Source organism: Pristis pectinata, chromosome 4, assembly GCF_009764475.1.
Source record: "Pristis pectinata isolate sPriPec2 chromosome 4, sPriPec2.1.pri, whole genome shotgun sequence".
Classification (NCBI taxonomy): Eukaryota; Metazoa; Chordata; class Chondrichthyes; order Rhinopristiformes; family Pristidae; genus Pristis; species Pristis pectinata.
The window spans coordinates 52,315,464-52,335,402 of record NC_067408.1 but is presented as its reverse complement, the minus strand read 5'-3'; the positions used below and the strand labels follow the sequence as shown (position 1 = coordinate 52,335,402).

Genomic DNA, 19,939 nt, shown 5'->3' with positions numbered 1-19,939 from the left:
AAGATTTTGTCAATTCATTTTCCATACTAAATTGTTCTCCTCGTCACAAAGCAGGCAACAGGGAGTAAATGGTAACACCTTACAAGGAAGATACCAGAAGGGGTCAGAACTTTAAAGGAAGACTAACCAGGGCAGGGCTGCTTTCTCCAGAAACAGGAAGGCTTGGGATCACTAATAAAGGTCTTCAAAATTATATTTTTAAACATAGAAAACATGGTTGTGGGGGAATTCAAAAGTACAGGCCATAATTATAAAGTAACATAATTATCAGAAAAGGAGTTCAGGGGAGGTATCTGAGAAGGATTGATGAGAATTTGCAGCCCACTGTCACGAAGCGTGGTTGAGGGAGTTCAAGGAAGCAATGGAGAAGGTACTAAAGTGATAAATCATTAAAGAAGTAACTTTAGGGGATGTTTGTGTGGAGTTGGCCTGAGTGGCCAGTTTCAGTACCGTACTTTATACCTACTGGACCTTGACTTGAACAGCTTATTCAAAAACAGGTAACTGACAAGTAAAAACAAAAGCATGGAAATCTGAATTAAAAACAGAACACGTTGGAAATACTCAGCAAGTCAGACAGCATCCGCAGAAAAATAAGCAAAGCTAACGTTTCAGGCCATAGATCTTCCATCAGTTTCTGAAAGACTATCAATGGGCAGTACTGTGGTGCAGCAGGTAGCTGTACTACAGCTCCAGTAAATGGGATTTAATCCTGACCTCCGGTCCGGTCAGTGTGGAATTTGCACATTCTCCCTGTGACTTTGTGAGTTTCCTCTGGGTGCTCCGGTTTCATGCTGGTTGGTTGGTTAATTGGCCACTGTAAATTGCCCCAAGTGTAGGTGGGTGGTAGGAGAATTAAGGGGGAGTTGATGCGAATGTGCAAAAGTTGGGTGACAGAGAAATAAGTGTGGTAAGTGGGGTTGCTGGCATAGACTCAGTGGGCCAAATGGCATCCTTCTACGTTATGAGAAAACATGAAACCAGTCTGAAATGTCAACTGTTACTCACTCCACAGATGCTGCTAAGCCTACTGAGTGTATCCATTGTTTTCTATTCTTTTTACAATGTGGGTAATTCATTGATTCATTTATACTGACAAGTTAATTATCACTTATTGCGATTGTTTAACTTCTAAAGGTACATAGACATCTAACCCTCTGTCTCATCCTGGTATTGGAATGCCTCGGTCCTACAAATGGGGTGAGCATTGTATTTTAAGACCCCTAGTGGCCACTTGTTAGCTTATTTTACCTTAGAGTACAAAATAAGAAAGTGACAGCAAAGTTTTACGGCACCTTGGTTGGACCCTTTCTGGAGTATTGTGTTTACTTCTGAGCACCACATCCCAGGATAATATTGACTCAAGAATGGGTGTGGTGTAGAATCACCAATATGGGAATGGGCTTGGAGTGTTAATTTATGTGCGCTGATATAAGAGATTGCATCTCTTGAGCATTAACAGTTAAAGATGATTTAATCAAGCTACTAAAGATATTTATAAGATCCAATGGGCTTGATGCAAAGGATATATTTCCACTGGTGGGGAAACTAAGAAACAAATGATGTTAAACTTAAAGATTAACCAGTAAGACAAGACATCAGGAATCCTCTCACACAAAGTGTCACAGAAATCTAGAACTTATACCCCAAAAGTTTGTGAATGTAGGGTTAATTGAAGCTTATCAGAGCAAAACTGGTGGATTTTTATTAGCCTAGCATTATGAAGGATGTGGAGATAAGGTAGCTGATTGAAGTTGAGCTCAAGAGGTGCAGGATCTGGTAGGTTAGGGAAACAAGTCGAAGGGCTATGGCTTTCTTATTTTCCCCTCTCTCACAGTGTGTTCACTCAGTCATCTCACTGACCATGTCCACCTGGAAAACCTCCAGATCTCAGTCAACCAGGGGACATTGGTTTGTGACTAAATTCCACTTAACCTCTAAATGTTAAAACATTGGGAAAGAAGTGTGTGAGACAAACGTTACGAAGAACTAAAAATGTAATAAAAGCCACCGTACCCTTCATTAAGTGCTTTTGTTTTCTCCATGTCCTGAATTACATTCAGTAGGACTTTGATCTTGTGTTCATTTGACTGCAGGGTGTCCTCTATGAACTGCATCCTGCCTTGTAGATCAAATAGGTCCCCTTGTGTCAGATGGATTTGATTAATTTCCTTAATCCTTTTGCTTGCTTGAGATTTTATTTCCATGTTACAGGAAGCTGTATGATCACCAGTGTTGTCCGAAGCAAGTTCAGTGCCTGTGTTGCCGTCATTTAGTGAGCAGGACGTTGACTTTGACACATCCGCGACTGCTCGTTCATCATTACCGACACATGCGGGAGGAAGGTCTGAACACTCTGGCCAAATTTTGTCCTTGCAGTGACCTGCCTCTCTAGGTTCGGCTGCCTCGGATGGCCGTGTGGTCACTGATTTCAAGTCATGCAGTGTGGAACAATTTAGATGTGAATGATTCCCACCTGGAATACTTCCAGTCAAGGAGGCACCAGCGTTGGAATGGGGATATCCAGGATCTGATGGGTGGTCCGACACCATTAATTTCCCAGAGTTATGTGCATCTGTGGACATATCTGGGCAATGGCATAAAGCTGACACCTCACTCATTGTCTCTTGTGGCTTCGGCTCTGATACTTTTGACGAGGGCTTACTCCTGACCATGCTGCAGGTGCTCGGCAGGGGAGATGTCTTTGCAGCTCCTTTCACCTGGGTTAAGCCTGGTTCAGTCCGTTCAGCCTGCGTTGCAGCATCAGCGACTTTCAAAGCCAGGCCTTCCCCAGCGGGGACAACCCCTGCAGCTCTCGCTGACTCCATCATCACAGAGCCCTTGGCTGATTTGCTGGTGTTCCTCAGTTTACCTTTGAACCTTGGAAGGTGCTTCCTCAGACTGGGCGAAGTCTGAATAGCGATGCTCTTGAGGACCCCTTGCCTCTTGGGAATTGCCAGCGAGCAGCTGGCCAGTCCCTGTGGCCTGGGACGTTGTGCTTTGCCTTTTGGGACAGGTTTGCCTTCGGCCTTCTCCCTCATGTTGGACACGTGTTCTTCTTTGAAGTGCACTTGCTGAACTTTGCTCTTGCGCTCTTGCACTTGGTTGGCAGAGTTGCCCGAATTTTGGCCTTGTTTGAGCTCAAGGGAGCGTGTTTTTGAGTCCTGTAGTGGAGCACTATTACATCTGGAAGGTTGCAAGTAATTGCGTTCTTTACGACCCATTACAGTGCTCAATGACAAGGGGCAAGGTTGTGGTTGAGCATGTGAATTGCAGGTGGAAATATCTCCCTGGCCGAAACAGCTAAAGTCAGTGTATCTCAGACTGAACTACAGTGCAAGGTCACTGGGTAAGGTCTGGAATGTTCATAATGCTAAGTAAACTGAAGGATGTTTAACAGCAGAGAGCAGACTCTTTATCAACACCATTAGCTTTGCTCACAGTGGACTGACAGACGGGAAGGCGGATGAGAAAAAAACATTGTGTCAAAAGTTGAAATGTGCATCAGAAAAGAGACCTTGACATCTCTGGGTTTAATTGAAACTGTACAAACTGTGCTTTGCGGCTTTGCAATGCATCCTGGCCTCCATTGTAAAATGATACAAAAGCTATTTTAAGGGCTGTCACTTGACCACTGAGCAAAAATGTAGAAACCAAAGCAATTCTGTGCAGTTAATCTCAAACAAGAGTTTCTCAAGTTTCTGGGAAGGCTTGGGTTGTGCAAAGGGAGAAGCCACCACAGCTCCGGTGACAAGTTCCTTGGGTGGGCTCCCTTACTTGTGGTGATACGTTCGAGCGGGTTCCACTGAGAACAGTCTCCATCCCGCAAAGTCCTTTCCTCCTCAGCCAGAAAAAAACCCAATCAGCTCCGAGATAAGAGAGAGATCAATGCCGTGCAATTAAATCAAAGCGAGGTTTATTGGAATATATCCCATTGATTTCTGGTGTATGCCAGGTCGAGACTGCTGAGGCAATCTTCAGTAACTCTGAAATTTGGATACAGGCCCTAAAAAACAGAGCTGGAGACTTGAGGATACAGTGGACAATTGGCCGTGGAAAATCACAGTTGTTTCTGAAAATGGAATACAAAAGGAAAACCATTTAATGTTTTGCTTGGGGTGAACATTTCATTTTAAGAAAAAGGATAATTAATGTGCTTTCTAACTCCAAAGCACCTTCTACGCTGCTACACTTTGATTTCCTTCAAAGCCACATCTCAACCCCCAAAGGCTCAGTTGCTAAAGGATTTTGGTTTTCCTCTCTACAAATTTCTAGCTTCCATTTATAGTGTTTGGTAAATTATTCAGGCTCAGCCAGGAAACTACTGTGAGCCCAAGATTTGTTAATCAGCCGGGATTTCTTTGCAGCAACTGCTGTTGGAGATGCCTGTGGGTGCACATCACCTGGGTAAGGACAAGATTGACTCTGCTGCAATGAATTGGGAGCAATACCGAAGGGTAGAATGTTACTGACAAGACCACAGCTGAACAACAGGAGTCTAAGAGGAGGGGAGACGAAAACAAGAACTTTAAAAAAAATAGTCATTTAAGCTGAAGGGGAAAGAGTTAACGTTGGATTCTTCCCTACTATCCACTGTTATTTTATCATAATTCTCGATAGGAATATAAAGAGAGAACTTGCATTAATGTAGAACATTTCACAATTTCAGGATGTCCCAGGGGGTGCATATGCCAAAGACTTCAGTGAAGTATTTTTCTGGTTATAGTAATGCAGGGTAATGCAGTAAAATTATTGACTCAATAGTGAGAACACTGACTGGAAGTTCAGTACATAATAGTAGCTGATCCTCCAAGTCTATCTGCAGGGTTTGGAACAATCCCTCAGAAAATCCAGGATAAAAGTCAAAGGCCATTAAAAATAAAAGAGTTTTTATTTCCATTCCTAGGAACACTTCACTTAATAATTAGAACTGCAGACGGCCCGCTGTGTTATGGCCGTTTTGGTTGTGGAAATTTGCCCTTACAGAGTTCACAGATCACTAACCAAAATTTTGAGATACAGAATAAAATTTACTCTAATTGAATTTATTTGAAAAAAGTAAATAAATAAATACAAAATATTATTTTTTCAACTCGTATGTGCAGATGATGTGGCTTCACGTTACGGAAAATCGTGATACAGACCACTTTCTAGGAACTCAATCCCCCTCCATAATGTAAGTGTCACCTGTACGCTGTTGGACTGGTGACTTGGTTGGAGGCTAGTAACTATGTGGTTAAAATCTTCAGCTGATCCTACCACAGCTGGCAACCCTAAGTATACAGTTAAGTAATATCTGACACTAATGCATGTCCCAAACATGCATTTATCAGTGCTGCACTAATTGGGTAGAAGTTGTAAACCATTCTAGACATATAACTATGTATTTACACAGACTTGTTGTTCTGTTCTCAGTTACGCTGCTGTAGAAAGCACTGAACAGGCCATATCTAGTTAAGACAAGGGGAGATATTAACAGTAGAGCAGCAACTACTAAGGAATTGATAGCCCTTCTTAAAGGGTATTGTTACATTTTGCCTAATTAGGACATCATAAGGAACAGCTGTAAGAAAAACAATACTTAGAATCGTTTACCATTTTATAAAGAAGGTTGATACTGAACTCACACAGTGCATCTCCGACCCTTTTAGAACTGATATTACATAATAAGATAAAGGATATCTTATATATTTTAAAGATTTTTCAATGTGTATTTTCAGTATATAAGCATGAATTGAAAACTATCTTGCATAGGCAAATGCTCATCTGGCCTGAGTGTGCTATTGGATCTTACAACTGGACTCGGTGACCATGGGTTAAGCAAAGAGGTGCTTCTGATCACTATTCACTGACCCCTGCTGGTGTATGGGTATCAGGATAAAGACAGGATGAGACTGGACCATTGCCACTGCTCATTGTCTAGACTTGAAAGGAAGGAAGGATAGCAAAGAAAAAGGCTCCGGAGACAAGTTGTCCTTGATCATCAGGACTAATTTCATGTGAGAATTGTGGCCACAGGTTCCACTCACCTTTGTGCATGCAGTTCCATTGAAGTTTCATATTCTCACACATACTTATTGCCAGTTAACAAAAATTAATTTGTACCCCCTGATCTCTCTGCGTCCCAGTCCCAGCAAAGATTAATATCTCAAGGAAAGGTGAGGAATGGAGACAATAAGGAAGCTTGATTGTGCTGAAACTGTTAGAAAAAAAATATAAAAAAGGTGTGTGAAACCTGTACAGATCTGTCAGCATCTTTGCAAGACCCACATGCTCATGGCTAAAAAAGGCTCCTTAAATTACTATTTTAAAGGAAAATGATATAACACTTCCTTAACCTTTACCAGCAGATGTTAACTGGGACTGAAATCTATCATTAAAAATCTCCTAGAAATGGGTCAGCTCTCAGGAGGATCCATCAAATAAACAGAGATAAGGGAGACCATTTGGCCCATCTAACCAGTCCATGCTATCTTCTCTATCTCCCACCTCTGTTCCTTGTCATGAATTCCAGTTGCCTCTTAAAAGTTTCCAGAACATTTGACAGTGTTTCTCCTGGGAAATCCTTCAAAAAATTACTTGATCTTTTTCAGGGTTCTAGTCCCTGCTTCCTGGTAGCCACCACTTCAGATTGAAAGTAAGCAGGAAAAGGTAAAGCCTGTATCACAACCACATCAGGTCTCATATTTACCCGTCTTCAACAATCTGCAATACTTCAGACTGAAGCCTGAGTGATTGAAATGGGTTTTAGTGCACTATACGTGGCCACACTCCTGTTTCTAAACATCTTAAGAGAAAAAATACAGAGGAAATGTAAAAGTTGGGCACTGCATAAGTGGGTACAGGAATATATCAATTGTTATTCACTTAAACTAGCCATTCATTCTTCCTCCAACTGGCTGCAAAGTACCATCAACTAATTGTTCAGGGCAAGCCAGCCAATATTGCAGACTATGATTCCTGTCTCTCTCACCCTTGATCAAACACCACACTCCCCCTCTCTCCCTCTCTGCATCGCACCCCAACTCTCCCCATCTACCTCGCTTTCTCTCTCTCTCCTTCTCTCTCTGTCTGTCTCACCCTACCAAACCAGCTCCACAGAATCTCTGCATCGCACCCCAACTCTCCCCATCTACCTCGCTCCCTCTCTCTATCTCTCTCTCTCTCTCTCTCTCTTTCTCTCTCTGTCTGTCTCACCCTACCATTCCAGCTCCCCAGAACAGTTCCTCTGGCTAGGCATGGATCATGGGTGTCATGGGTGCATGAAGCACCTTGCGCCTGCCACAGACAGAGCTGAGAGGCTAAGGTGAGACTGGGAGAGAGGCCAGGCAGAGGAGACGGGACTAAACAACCTTGAGCGGGCCACTGTTTATGTGATATATTAGATCAAGCACCAGAATAACTCAGCAGATACAGAGCAGGAAGCAGATGTGAAGATGAAGTGATTAACATGCAGAGCCTCTCTGAAAACATACCTGCCGCCTCATAGATCATTAAAACCGTAGGTTTAACACTGATTTAAGACGCTGATTTGACTCATACAGGGAGGTTAATGCACATTGCAAGGCTGTTTAAAAGCACATAACGAGTTACCCCCTTTTACAAGCCACATGCTTTAGGATTACATGGTAAGTTCTGTGGGCTAATATTGTTACTAAAATGCTCCTCACCTGCTAATTCCCCAGTGTTGTGCGATATCCATGACATGCAATGGGAGCGAACACAGGAGTCCATTTTCAACTCTTCTCTCGAGGAGACCCCTGAAGTTAGCAACATGATGAAACCAGCAAAAGCTTTAGTGAAACCAGTTCCTCAGCCAGCAACCCCTTCCCCAACCTCCAGCCCTCAATTTTTTTCCAAGCACAGGGTAATCCAGTCAGATCATGACTTCTTGTCCTGGTGAAGCACGAAGCAGAAAAAAAAATTCTCGACAGAGCTTTGTTCAATGATACTGAACCATGCCACCAAGAATCAGCTTTAGAATATTTACAATCTGAGCTGCAGCAGTGGTAGCAAATAAAGCAGAGGCAAACTCACAGTGCTGTCGCTCTCTCTCTCTCTCTCTCTCTCTCTCTCTCTGTCTCTCTCTCTCTCTCTCTCTCTCTCTGTCTCTCTCTCTCTCTCTCTCTCTCTCCCTTCCCTACACATTCCACGTGAGAACTATACACCACACTCAGACCAGAGGGGTTTTGGGTTAGGAGTAGAGGTGGGATTTGGGTAAATAATTATCAGTTAGTCAGTCAGTTCATCTTCTCCAAGCCTGCCGAGGTTCTAAATTACTGGTGCTTTGGTAAATACTGTTCCCTCCATCCAGTCTCAATCTGTTTCACAGTCTGCCCATCAGTGCAATCTGTTCATTCCTGTGCATCATTAAAAGGGCAATGGAGCTGTGCATTTGTTTCTGTTGATTCAATGATTACATCAGATCCCGGTTCTCCTGTCATGTCCTCATTGTTTTCCCCAGTGCTTCACAAGCATGATCTATCATTAAACATTTTGCAATGCAATAATTCACACAGGAGAGAGCCTCTGATTTACTAGTCTTATAGCTGCCTCCTGAGTCACTCTGGATACTGAGTGGAGGTTGGATTATGATCTCCAACATAATCTAGTGGGGTTTTTACATTAGCTCGTTGCTGGTATTCCAAGCTGTGAAAGAAAAGAGTTGGGTTTGTGCAGTACTTCAGACATCTCCCAGAAAGTCGAGATCAAGAGTACTGGCACCGATTCCTACTTTAATGTCCAGTGGGATTATGTTTCCAGTGGGTGTAGGTAGACTTTCCTCAGTGTATAAGGAAGACAGACTTTAGGTCTAGCTCACCTCAGAGGAGGTACTCTATGAACTGTGAAGGTGATGAGAATCCACATCAGTTGTTGTCTCGGGTGAGTGTCTCTCCAGCATTTCACATCTCATCTTTAAGATCTTTCCCGCTATCCCCTCCTTATTATCCCTTTGAATTTGCTGTTGAGTGAGGTGACTGAGATAGAGTTCTATGGGCCATCTCTCTCAGCTACTTCTTCATGGACAAAGTTGTTAATATTTTGACATTAGGGCTATAGAATCAAGTTCTATGCAATGTTCTTCCACCACACTGACCTCAGACAGCAGTCTCGCGGAGGATAGTCTAACCTCGGAACTGAGGCCAACTGTGGTGCACCAACTGCTGGCATGACTCAGCTCAGCTGACTCAGCTCAGCTAAGTCAGCATGGATGGTCCTAGGGACTGACATGTCCTGCATGATTCAGTGACTCTCAGAGTAAATATCTACTTACCAGCTGTGGAGTATACTGGGAATCTTTTCTGAACTATTTGGAAATCCATGGAAGTTGTGTCAAGTTTTGATGTGAAATCTTAATCTCAACCTGACAGCCAGACAGTCCCAGCTGCTTGGGGTTGCAGATCAAAAGAATAAAAGAATGGAATTGTTTCTCGTGGTCACTGACGAGTCACTGGCTAGAAAGCATGTGGAAGTCAGGATGACAGCAGTGGGCTCCAATCTGCCCCCCCCACCCCCCAATCCCGATCCCTCTATCTCTCAGCCATGAAGAATTGCTAATTGACTGAGGTGATCAGTCCTTGGAGAACATCCAGGGCTGCCGTTTTCTTATTGTTGGGGGTGGGGTTGTGGGGAAGCGGGGGTGTGAAGTAATACGTAGGTACGTAGACATATCCATGCCCATATACACATAGGGACACACGCACGCATACACACACACACACACACATACACACACACACACACACACACACGCACACACACACAGAGGTATGCACCCAGAAACAAACACACATACACCCACACAGACACCCACAGACCCATGCACGTTTACCAGCACAGACACGCACATATAGGCAGAGATGCATGGATCACAGAGATACACACCCACATAGGTATACATGGAAGCCCTCACATACAGATATTTCCCAGCTGCAGTCCTGCCTTTCTAGGTTAAAGGCAATTCTTCATTCTTGTAGGAGTATGTTATTCTAAATGTCTACATTAAACAATTCCTTTGTGATTTCTTGAAGGCAACCATTGTTCTCTATTTACTCAGTTGCTTTAAACACATTTATTGCTTTATCATAAATCATAAACACTTCAATTAAGCTTAACCAACATCTCTCTTTTACAAAAGCAGCTCTGGACCTATTCGCGATTTATTGGTTATAGCCTGGGCTGCCACATTGATTCCACCTCACACCATTCACTCTCGATTTTGTTTCTGCTAATTATTTGTCTCTTCCTCTCCTGAGGAAAATCATTTTCACAGGGCTAAGAATCTACACAATTATGCTTCCCTCTTCTCTCATGCAACCCTAGTAAAGTGAATGTTGTTTACCTTCTCAACCATTGTGAGCACCACAGCCAAGCTCACAGGAACTCCAGAAGGGCTCACTGATAGAAATCAGAAGCAGGAAATCTCACCCTGCCTGTCCCCCCTCACATTTCCTATCCCCCTGCACTCTTGAGGTTATATTTCTCTCTTCCATAAGTCAGGTTGTCTTCCAACTAATATTAGGCAGTTCAGCACAGAATAAGCATTGAGCTCAATCGGCAGGGTTCGCTCCATATTATGTAATGTATTTATTCACTCAACCATTGGGGAAAGTGGAGGTGGGATAGGAATTCAGCACTTTGTGGGAAGTCCAACCTAAGAACTTGAATTGAAAGAGGGAGGCTCTTCAATTTAATGCTAAAGTAATACTTCACCCTCCCATGTTGGTATAAGAGCTGTTACTGAACTAAGAGTGAGCAAGGCCTGTCTCTTGTTGTGGTCAGTCTTCCTCATTTAACCAAAACTATGTCAAAGCAATTAACAGATCAAACATTTCCCATTTCTGTGTGCGGGATTGGACTGTGTTCTCATTGGCTACTGTATTTGCCCTTACTAAAGGTAAAACATATAGTTTGAGTTGTTTGCCAGTAAAGGGCCGCAAGGTTGTATAAAAAGAAAACAACATTTATTTCTCTAACCTCACACAAAATAAGTTCTTAACAAGCATTTTGGCTAATTATATTGTTTTCTGTCAGTTGATCTGCAGTGGGGTTGCTAATGAACCACAGAGACAGATTTATAATAACATACTTAAAAAGTGTTCAATTAATAATTCAGCTGGAAGTGTCATCATTAATTATAGTGAGGAATCCACAAATCATAAATTGCATTCAAAATGTGGATTCTTTAAATTATTAAAGTCTTCCAATAATTTAATTCTGTGGGCAACCTGTGGCTCAGTTAGTGGCACTCTTGCCTCTGAATCTGGAATTCATGTGTTCAGGCCACACATTGGGGGCTTGGGCACAGAATGCGAGCTGACAGCTCAGTGTTGAGCAAGTGCTAAATATATTGGATGAGCTGATTAAACCAAGCTTACACGTGTCTACGGGATCTACCACTGTACAAGCTGCTTCAAGGTGTGTCTACTTAAGCTAGTCACTGACTTTCACATTAATGTCAAGCTTACCTGGGATGTGCTAGGAAGCCACATGAATACAAATTTAAATATATTTTACTTGGAGCTATTAAATGGAAATAATTCTGTGTGTACAGCATGCAGTGCCCTCATATCCCCATCCATTATGTATACGGAACCTAACAGTTTTATACCAAGGTTTGGAGCCACACTTCTCCTTCAGACTGTGATGTTCTTTTAGTTGGAGACGAGCACGACTCATTACATAGCAGTGTGTTTGACAAGTACATACTGTGTGACAATTGATCTAACGAACCGCAGGTACATTCCTGCTCAACTATGCGATAATTTGTTTTCCTCAAAGCTGTGGTTAGCTGACGTAATGGAGTTTTAATTAGAGGGGTCATAGAAGAAAGGGAAGGTTGTCCTTAGTCATTGTCAAGCCTCTGTGATGTTTATCTCCTCCAAAACTCTGCTGTTCCTTTGCTAACTTGCTCCAACATCCTTTAACCTCAATGCTCACTGGATAGGTGATCAAATTCTTTCTTGTTACCTTGACCACCCTTGCTTGAATGTTATCTGGGCCTTGCTTCATTTGCAGAAGGGTTACAAATGGAATTGAACGTGATGTAACGATCAGCAACCAGCTCCAAGTCCAGCAACCATACCAGCTCCATTCCCTAATGCCTCCATTTTATATTTCTCTTCCCTTCTTGATGAATTTCTTTACAACTTCCTATGTAACTACAATCTTCCACGGTCTTTATACTCCTCCAACTCTTACCCAGTTCCCATTTTCTTCTGAGGTCTATGGCTGCTACAGCCCTCTGCTCAAGAATTCCATCCCTAAAGTCTCTGCCTCTTCACTTCTCACACCTTCTTTAGAACCCCCCTCTGCCCTAGCAATCTTAAAGTCACCCTTAGCTTGGTTATTCTACTACATTGAAGGCACTATGTAAATGCACGATGGCAATGAAAGGTTCTTAGCGAGTTTTGCAAAAACACAGTGATGATCCATCTGAACTGTTCTCCACATTGGCTTGAGACAATGTTGAGGCAGATATTATGAATTGATCCACAACATCTTACAGAGTTCTCCTTTCGTGGTGAGGACCTGCTCACCAGTACATGGAAGCCGTGTAGCAGGGGAGTGTCCTGGTTCTGAGTAGCCAGTTCCAGGATAGGTTAGACCTCCATCCTTTAGCCTCATCCAGCTCAGGTACATCCTGTGGGAGATGATAAGGAAACAAATCTCCAAGAGCCACAGATCACAAATGGGATGTTTGCAGATGGTTACATCATGTTCAATTCCATTTGTAACTCCTCTGCAAATGAAGCAATCCACGTAGCAATGCCCAGATAACATTCAAGCAAGGGCGGTCAAGGTAATGGACATCTCTAACAGGAAAGAATTTGATTACCTACCCATGACATTAAATGTCACGCACATTGCTGACTCCCCACCATCAATTTCCACGAGGTGGCAGGGAGGGTCGCTAGTGACCACAAACTTGACTGGACCAGTCAGACAAATTCTACGGCTACAAAAGCTTGGAAACCTGGAGTAGGTAACTTACCTCCTGACCAGCACCACCTTCTGCATTTGTCCCTCCAAGCCATGCACCATCCTCATTTAAAAATACATTTCCATTCATTTGCTGTCACTGCGTTAGGATCCTGGAACCCTCTGCTCAACAGCCTGTGGATGGACTGGAGCAGTTCAAGGAAATAGCTGACCATCAAATTCTCAAGAGTAATTAGGAATGGGCAATATATGCTGGCCTTGCCACTGATGTCCACATCCCATTAAGTAAGTGAAATGTGCTCTCCTTAACTCTAAAGTGGACTCCATTCAGTGTATGCAATGAGTATTTCTGAATATCCAAACTACTAACAGGAGTATCAAGACATTATTTTTATTTGTATGATACAAAGTATATTATGAAATAATTTAAGCTCACCTTTATCAGAAATGACTTATAATATGAAAATAAATTGGCTTGTTGATGTATAATTGCCTGTGTCACCCATGAGTAATCACCCATCCATCTTTTGGGGAAATAGAAATGCACGTGGAGATTACAACTTTCAGTTTAGATAACAAGGGATTCCTTGATGTTCAGCTACAGTCCAGTTATCTTATCATTAATATTGGCCAATTAAGCTTAAATCCTGCTTGTGAGCCTACCCATTGAAGCAACCGGTAATGGTGAATGGAATGGTAGAGCAAAAATACTTACTCAGTATCGAACCTGAGTCACTAGAGCTGTGTGGTAGCAGCACTAACTGCTGCGCTACTGTGCTGCACGCTGAGGCAAGATGGTCCCATGGATGCATTAGCCTCTGGAAGCTGAGGATGCAAGGAATCCATGAATGAAAGATGGCCCTATTCAGAACAAAAGGAATCCATGAAGACAAAGCTTCTTTAAACATAAAGTTTTAAGCTTACCTAAGACATATGCTGTGTGCAGGTGCATCAGACCACCTTTGATTGTACCCTGAACTGTTTATGACTGAACTAGGGATTCAGATTGCCCACTTCTTCTGAAATTGGATGAGAAACATTTTACTAGGTCAAGGCCAAATGTGATCTCTTACGCTGTTTTACTTTACAGATGGCACATGAATGTGGGGAGTAATTCTCAGAATTAAATTCGACAACTAGATTAATTTATCCATCCATTGGGAATAAGAAACATGACACACTGTCTTATTTAAGGACTCACATGTTTTTCCTTAGCTTTTTTCGGTGCTTGCTACCTTCGGTTTGAGATAAGTGACTCTTCCTTCGCCAGGCCAAGCTCTCTATTCAGACTCAGCTGGCCAGTAGATTGCCCCATGATTTCTGCCTTTTCATTCGCCTGGTGTGCACAGGTAAGTGGCTGTCTGGTTAGCTGAATTGAAGTTCTGCTTATTCAGGTGTACACCTTCACCAGATGCAATTTGAGCTCCTGACTTGAGATAACATTCTCATCAATGTCCCTGGTTATTGTGCAGACTTCCTTTGATACCTAGTTGTCTATCATCTTAAATCCCACCTATTGGTCTTATTGGTTGCAGCCTGCAGATTTTCAGTTGCATTCACATTCACTTTTTTTTACAAAGTGCAATCCTGAATCCAGACTCATTCACATATCCTGTCCATGTGACAGCTTCCCACTAATCTCCAGTTCGGCAGAGGTGACAGACGACAGGGACATCATTCAAAGGGAGTGATTCCCCTAACATAAATAAACTCTAGCATCTAAGGCTTTAGCGTTTGGTGAGCACTTACTGTGAACACATTTGCGAGTCAAGTTGGTAATCTTCTGGCCTTAAAATTCCGTAACGCCGGGCTTCCACGGGGGAAGTGACATGGGGCACAAATAATTGAAATAAATAAATAAATCCACGTAAAATTTACTGCAGTTCCAAATTTGTTGGTTTGAACATCTGTCAGATATACAAGGTTACTCATGTTGGCACCTCGTTAGAATTGAAGTGACAAATATATATACTCACCTTAATGTTATGTCAGATTTGCTTTTTAACTTGCTGCTCAATATGATTCTGTATGTGCAAAAGCCAGTACGATAATCAGTAGACAGACGCCTGCCAAATAGAAATGCTTTGCATCGGCCAGCTCATTCCAGTCAACACATCGACTGACAAACACTTTTAAGAGAAAGAGAAAATTGGGTCTATTTGCACTTGTCTGAATTTTAAAAAATGACAAGAATGACTGAGTGGGAGCCATGGGTGACAGAATGCAGGGAGCTTCATTCAATGTATCTTGACAGCAGTGTAAGTGCTATGAGAGATTTTAGTTAAGATCCCTAGCTCTAGCTTTCTCTGTTATTTGGCAGTGTCACTTTCCTTTAGGTTGAAACAACTTGGGAAACCTGTAAAAATAATTTAATTCAACAGAGATGGTTTATTCTGGAAAGATTTATTCTCTTTCAAGCCCGTAGGCCTTTAAATACCTTAGAAATCCAGCACATTTTCTCTAAAGTGTTTGTATGATCCCATTTCTTTCATCTGGTCCCCTTCTGATATTTGCTCAGCACTCGTTTCTTCCTCAACAAAGAACGGGGCAGTTTTTAACACAAAAGAGACCATCTTATGAGACGACTTGATCGGTTTCTTGCAAATAACGGGGAATTGTAAGAATGATGATTGAGATGAGAATGAGGTCATAAACCCAGTTAAAAAGATCTCTTTTCTGAGGATGTTAATGGTAGCTTGGTGAAGAAATGGTTTTCTCCTTTGAAAAATCACCATCTCCTTGCACCTATGAATTTGACAAATGACGTCCATGCTAATCCCAATGTAAGGCCTATCACTGTAGGCCCCACTTGCTTATTCCCTTTTCTCCTGAGTCAACCCTTACAAACACACAAGGGGATTGCTGTTTGTAGGATATGGCTATGTGTGTTTTCATTGGCTCTTAGGTTACAACAGTAACCACCCTTCAAAAGTATTTCATTGATCATAATATGCGTTGGGAAGTTCTGAGTTAGTGAAAGATGCTTTGGAAGTAAGCAAATCTTTATTCGCTGCAGTATCAGAACTGCCTGCCTTAATGTAACTCTACCAGTGCCCTGCCAAAACAACATGGAAAGCTTGTGTGTGGTCTTAACAAGATCACAGCTGCCTCCACAACATAAAACTTGTTCGGTCTCTCCTTTCACCAAAGATGAGTGTGAACGAGAACCCTGTTATTCCATCCTGAGAAGAGTCCCGTTGTAGAACATTTCACCAACACTCTGCAGACAGATCGCTGTCATCAGAACACAAAGATGCACTCTTCTTTCCTATTAGCAAGTTGAGTCGGCATCTTGCCATACATCCACTTGTTTTTTGTAAGTTAGAAAATTAATTCCAATATCCCAGCTGGTGAATAAACAAAGGATGGTTGATTTTTTTAATCACGTTTTTTTATAGTATTATTCTATTTTCTGTCTAGCTTATAGTTTCTGATCAGGGCTTTTAGTGAAACTTTCCCATTCCATGGAGTGATTTGCACAGTGGGCATTACATGGTGACTTTTCACAATGTGGTGTCAACTGGGAAGCTCGCCAGAAGCAAAAATGTTCAGGCCAGTAGGGGGAGTGAGGGAGCAGCAAAGGAGGGATTGATGTGAGTAAAGGAGGGGTTGGTGGGGGTGGTGTGCTGAGAGGGTTAAGAGCTAAAAGAAAGTGTGAAAAAGAGGAGAGATTACAGCAAAAATAAGAGTGTGTAGAAATGATGTGACCCTCTTAACATGGGTCAATAATTGATATGGATATAAGTGAGTGTGGGTGTAAAAGACTTGTTTTCTTTTGATTGGCATGATCTGAACTGGAGCCACTCAGTTGAAGGAATGTTTTCCAGATTTCACTGCATTAGGAAGCACTGTATGTTGTGTGAGTGGGAAGAGATACATTGAATGTGCAAAGTATTGCAGGTGGAGTTCATTGTGCAGAACTGTGGGATTGTTCGCTTTGTGTTTAAAAAATTTAGATGAAATGTTCCCTAATTGCTAATGTTATGGAAGGAATTCAGATGTGCATGCACACATCTCCTTAAAGGCTAGTACACTAAGTCCTCAAAATCCACAAGGAATAGGGATACAGACTTCCTTTGTATCCAGTGCATCACCCCAATACACATAATGTGCCTTGTAATGTTCTAAAAGTATTAATGAACACATTGGAACGTTTAAATGTCCAAAAGAAAGTTATGCAAGCTACCTCCATTGAAACTTACAGGCAGCAATAGGTTTTAAATCACAAGGTGCTGTTGTGTAATTAAGGACTGCTCTCTATTAGGACAGCATCGGACAGGGAGCCTCTGGACACAGTGGTCTGGAAACTGGAAACCTCAACATCCACATATACATAGATATATTGATACGAAAAAAATTGAGATGGGACCTGCAGCGGACAATGAGGACATTTGTAGGAAAGATGATCTCGGAAAGAAGTCAATAATCTGGAGAGTGTGCAGTGGAGGTTTATGAGGATATTGATGGGACTTTAGGGACTGAGTTATGGAGAGAGGTTGAGCAGGTTGGGACTGTTTTCACTGGAGCGTAGGAGAATGATGCGTGATCTTATTGATGTGTATAAAGTCATGAGGGGCATAGATCGGGTCACTGTGCACAATCTTTTTCCCAGGGTTGGGCAATCAAGAACTAGAAGGCATAGGTTTAAGGTGAGAGGGGAGAGATTTAATAGAAACCTGAAGGGAAACTTTTTCACACTGGGGGTGGTCAGTATATGGAATGAGCTGCCAGAGGAAGTGGTTGAGACGGGTAAATGAACAACATTTAAAAAGTACTTGGGATGATACATGGATTGGAAAGGTTTAGATGGACGTGGGCCAAATGTGGACAAATGCGATTAGCTTAGATGGGCATCTTGGTTGGCATGGACCAGTTGGGTCGATGGGCTCAGTTCAGAAAACATTCAGATAGGTTGATGGAATTTTGGCCATCTCCAACAGGTCTGGACTATCAAAAGGATAAAGGATACGCCATTTGTACAAAGCACTGGTGGGGACTACTTGGAGGACCAGTCCCTCTTCTGGGCACCACTAATCTGAAAGGAAATATTAGCTTTCCAGGAGATATTGTGCAGATTCAACAGAATATAATTTCAGGCCTTCAAAAGTTAAATTATAAGGATTGTTTGCTTGTATTCCCATGAGTAATAAAGGTTGAGATGTTATCTAATTAAGAGAGAAATGAGTTAGGGATCTGATAAGGTAAACACAGAAAAAAATTACTTCCTCTGGTGAAGGAATCTGAAACACCAGGACAGCATGAAGTTAGAAATTGGCCATTTGGGACAGAAATTAGAAGGTACTTAGTCACACAAAGGGAAGTGTGGGAAGTGTATGACAGCTCAAATCTGGGTCAATGGGGGTAAGTTTTGTGCTTTGTAGATAACAGCATTTAAAGGATGTTCTGAGCAAATTGGTCTATAGACTCTTATACAAACAAGTGGGTTGAACCTGCAGTCAGGCACAACAGCGTATCACAATTCTGCAGTGCTGCACACATAGCCCTCTCTAAACGTTTTGTGTGACATCTCTCCTGTAGACTAAACACCCTTCCACAGGCAAAAGAAGATTTAAGGAATGGCTCAGTTAATGCTACAGTTATGGATGTGCTTATTCGAAAAGGAATGGAAATCTCATTTATTAAGATTAACTAATTATCCAGCCATCTGATTAATCTGGTATTAGCTGTGTTCTGAAGACTTGCGGTCCTAATTCAACTCAAGCAGATTCAGCCGTAGTATCAGTGAATCAACTAAGCCCCTTGTTGGCTTATTATTCCTGTATTCATCCAAAGTTATTCATCAACACCATTGGTTTGTACAAATAGAACATTAAAGTAGTGGAGATTACATGCACATGTCAGGATATTTAATTCAGAGTATGGTTCAGATTCAGAATCCCCGAAGAAAGAAAGGTCTTGGGAGTAGGATTGTGATTTCCCAACTGCAGGAATTCTCAAATTGCATTACAGTGGATAAAACGATTTTGAAGTGTATTTGCTGTGGTATTGTTGAAAAGCGGCTGCCAATTTGCACATGACAAAATCCCACAAACAGAAATGAGCTAATGATCAAGAAGAGACGAGCTGGCAATGTGAAACGAAGGAAAGACAGCACAGAGAACAACAGCAATGCAACAAAGAAGACTTAAATCATCACTAAAGTGACCAAAGAGGAAATGAGAAGAATAATTTGTAAGCAGCATATTGTTTTGATCAGGAATGAAGATGCTAGCAAAATTAGATTCAATAATAACTCAAGGCATTATTGGATATAGAAGGGAGTGAGTTAGATTCCTGGGACCATGATGGGGAAGGTGGTGCCTGTGCAGTCCTAATAGGTTCTACCTCCACAGTACAGGGACTACTGTTTGTGTGGACAGGCTTATTAGCATATTTGGGGAGAGTATCAATTAGCTTGACAAGGAATAGGAAACTGAGCAAAGACTCCGAAGGGTGAAAAGCTGACCTGGAAATGGAAGGCTGAAAATTAATGAGAAGGGTTAAAAGGCTGAGAAAACAAAGGTTAGAACAAAAAAGCAGTGTGCCTAATACTATACCTCAATGCAAGGAATACAGTGAACAAGGCAGATTTGGTGAAGACACAAGAAAGTATGATATAGCTATTACAGAAATATTCAGGACTGGCAACTTAACATTCATGCTTACAGAGCTTTCAGATGAGAAAAAGACATAGATAAAAAAGGAAGGGTGGTGGGAGGGGGTGGCAGTGTTGGTTAAAGTAACATTCACAGCTGTGAGAAGTAATGATACAAGGATCATCTAATGAGGCTGAATAGTTTGAATTAAAAATGAAAAAGGGGGCAGTCACACTGTTTGACAGTCCAAGAGAGCTAGAAGGGAAAATATGAGAGCAAATTCTTGACTGATGTATAAGCACTAGGGCAATAATAGTGGGAGATTTCAATTACTTAAATATTAAGAGACAGTGTACAGTATAGAAGGAGCCGAATTCCTAAAGTGCATTCAAGAGATTTCT

General features: G+C 41.9%; 2 protein-coding genes across 6 annotated transcripts in view; one reads left to right on the top strand and one right to left on the bottom strand.

Annotated features, from left to right (window-relative positions):
* The window catches only part of LOC127569056 (protein INSYN2B-like), a 70,630-nt gene extending 62,346 nt beyond the window's left edge, over positions 1-8,284 (bottom strand). For all 4 annotated transcript variants that reach the window (XR_007956138.1, XM_052013338.1, XM_052013339.1 and 1 more), the window contains exons 1-2: positions 7,671-8,284; positions 2,017-4,072 (exon numbers count right to left, since the gene is read on the bottom strand). Coding sequence is in view for 3 of the 4 variants with exons in the window: in XM_052013338.1 (XP_051869298.1) it covers positions 2,017-3,224 (1,208 nt within the window). In the remaining variant the exon portion in view is untranslated. The remainder of the gene's footprint in view (positions 1-2,016; positions 4,073-7,670) is intronic.
* Positions 1-19,939, top strand: part of LOC127569055 (dedicator of cytokinesis protein 2-like) — a 528,829-nt gene that overhangs the window by 307,686 nt on the left and 201,204 nt on the right. The window lies entirely within an intron of this gene.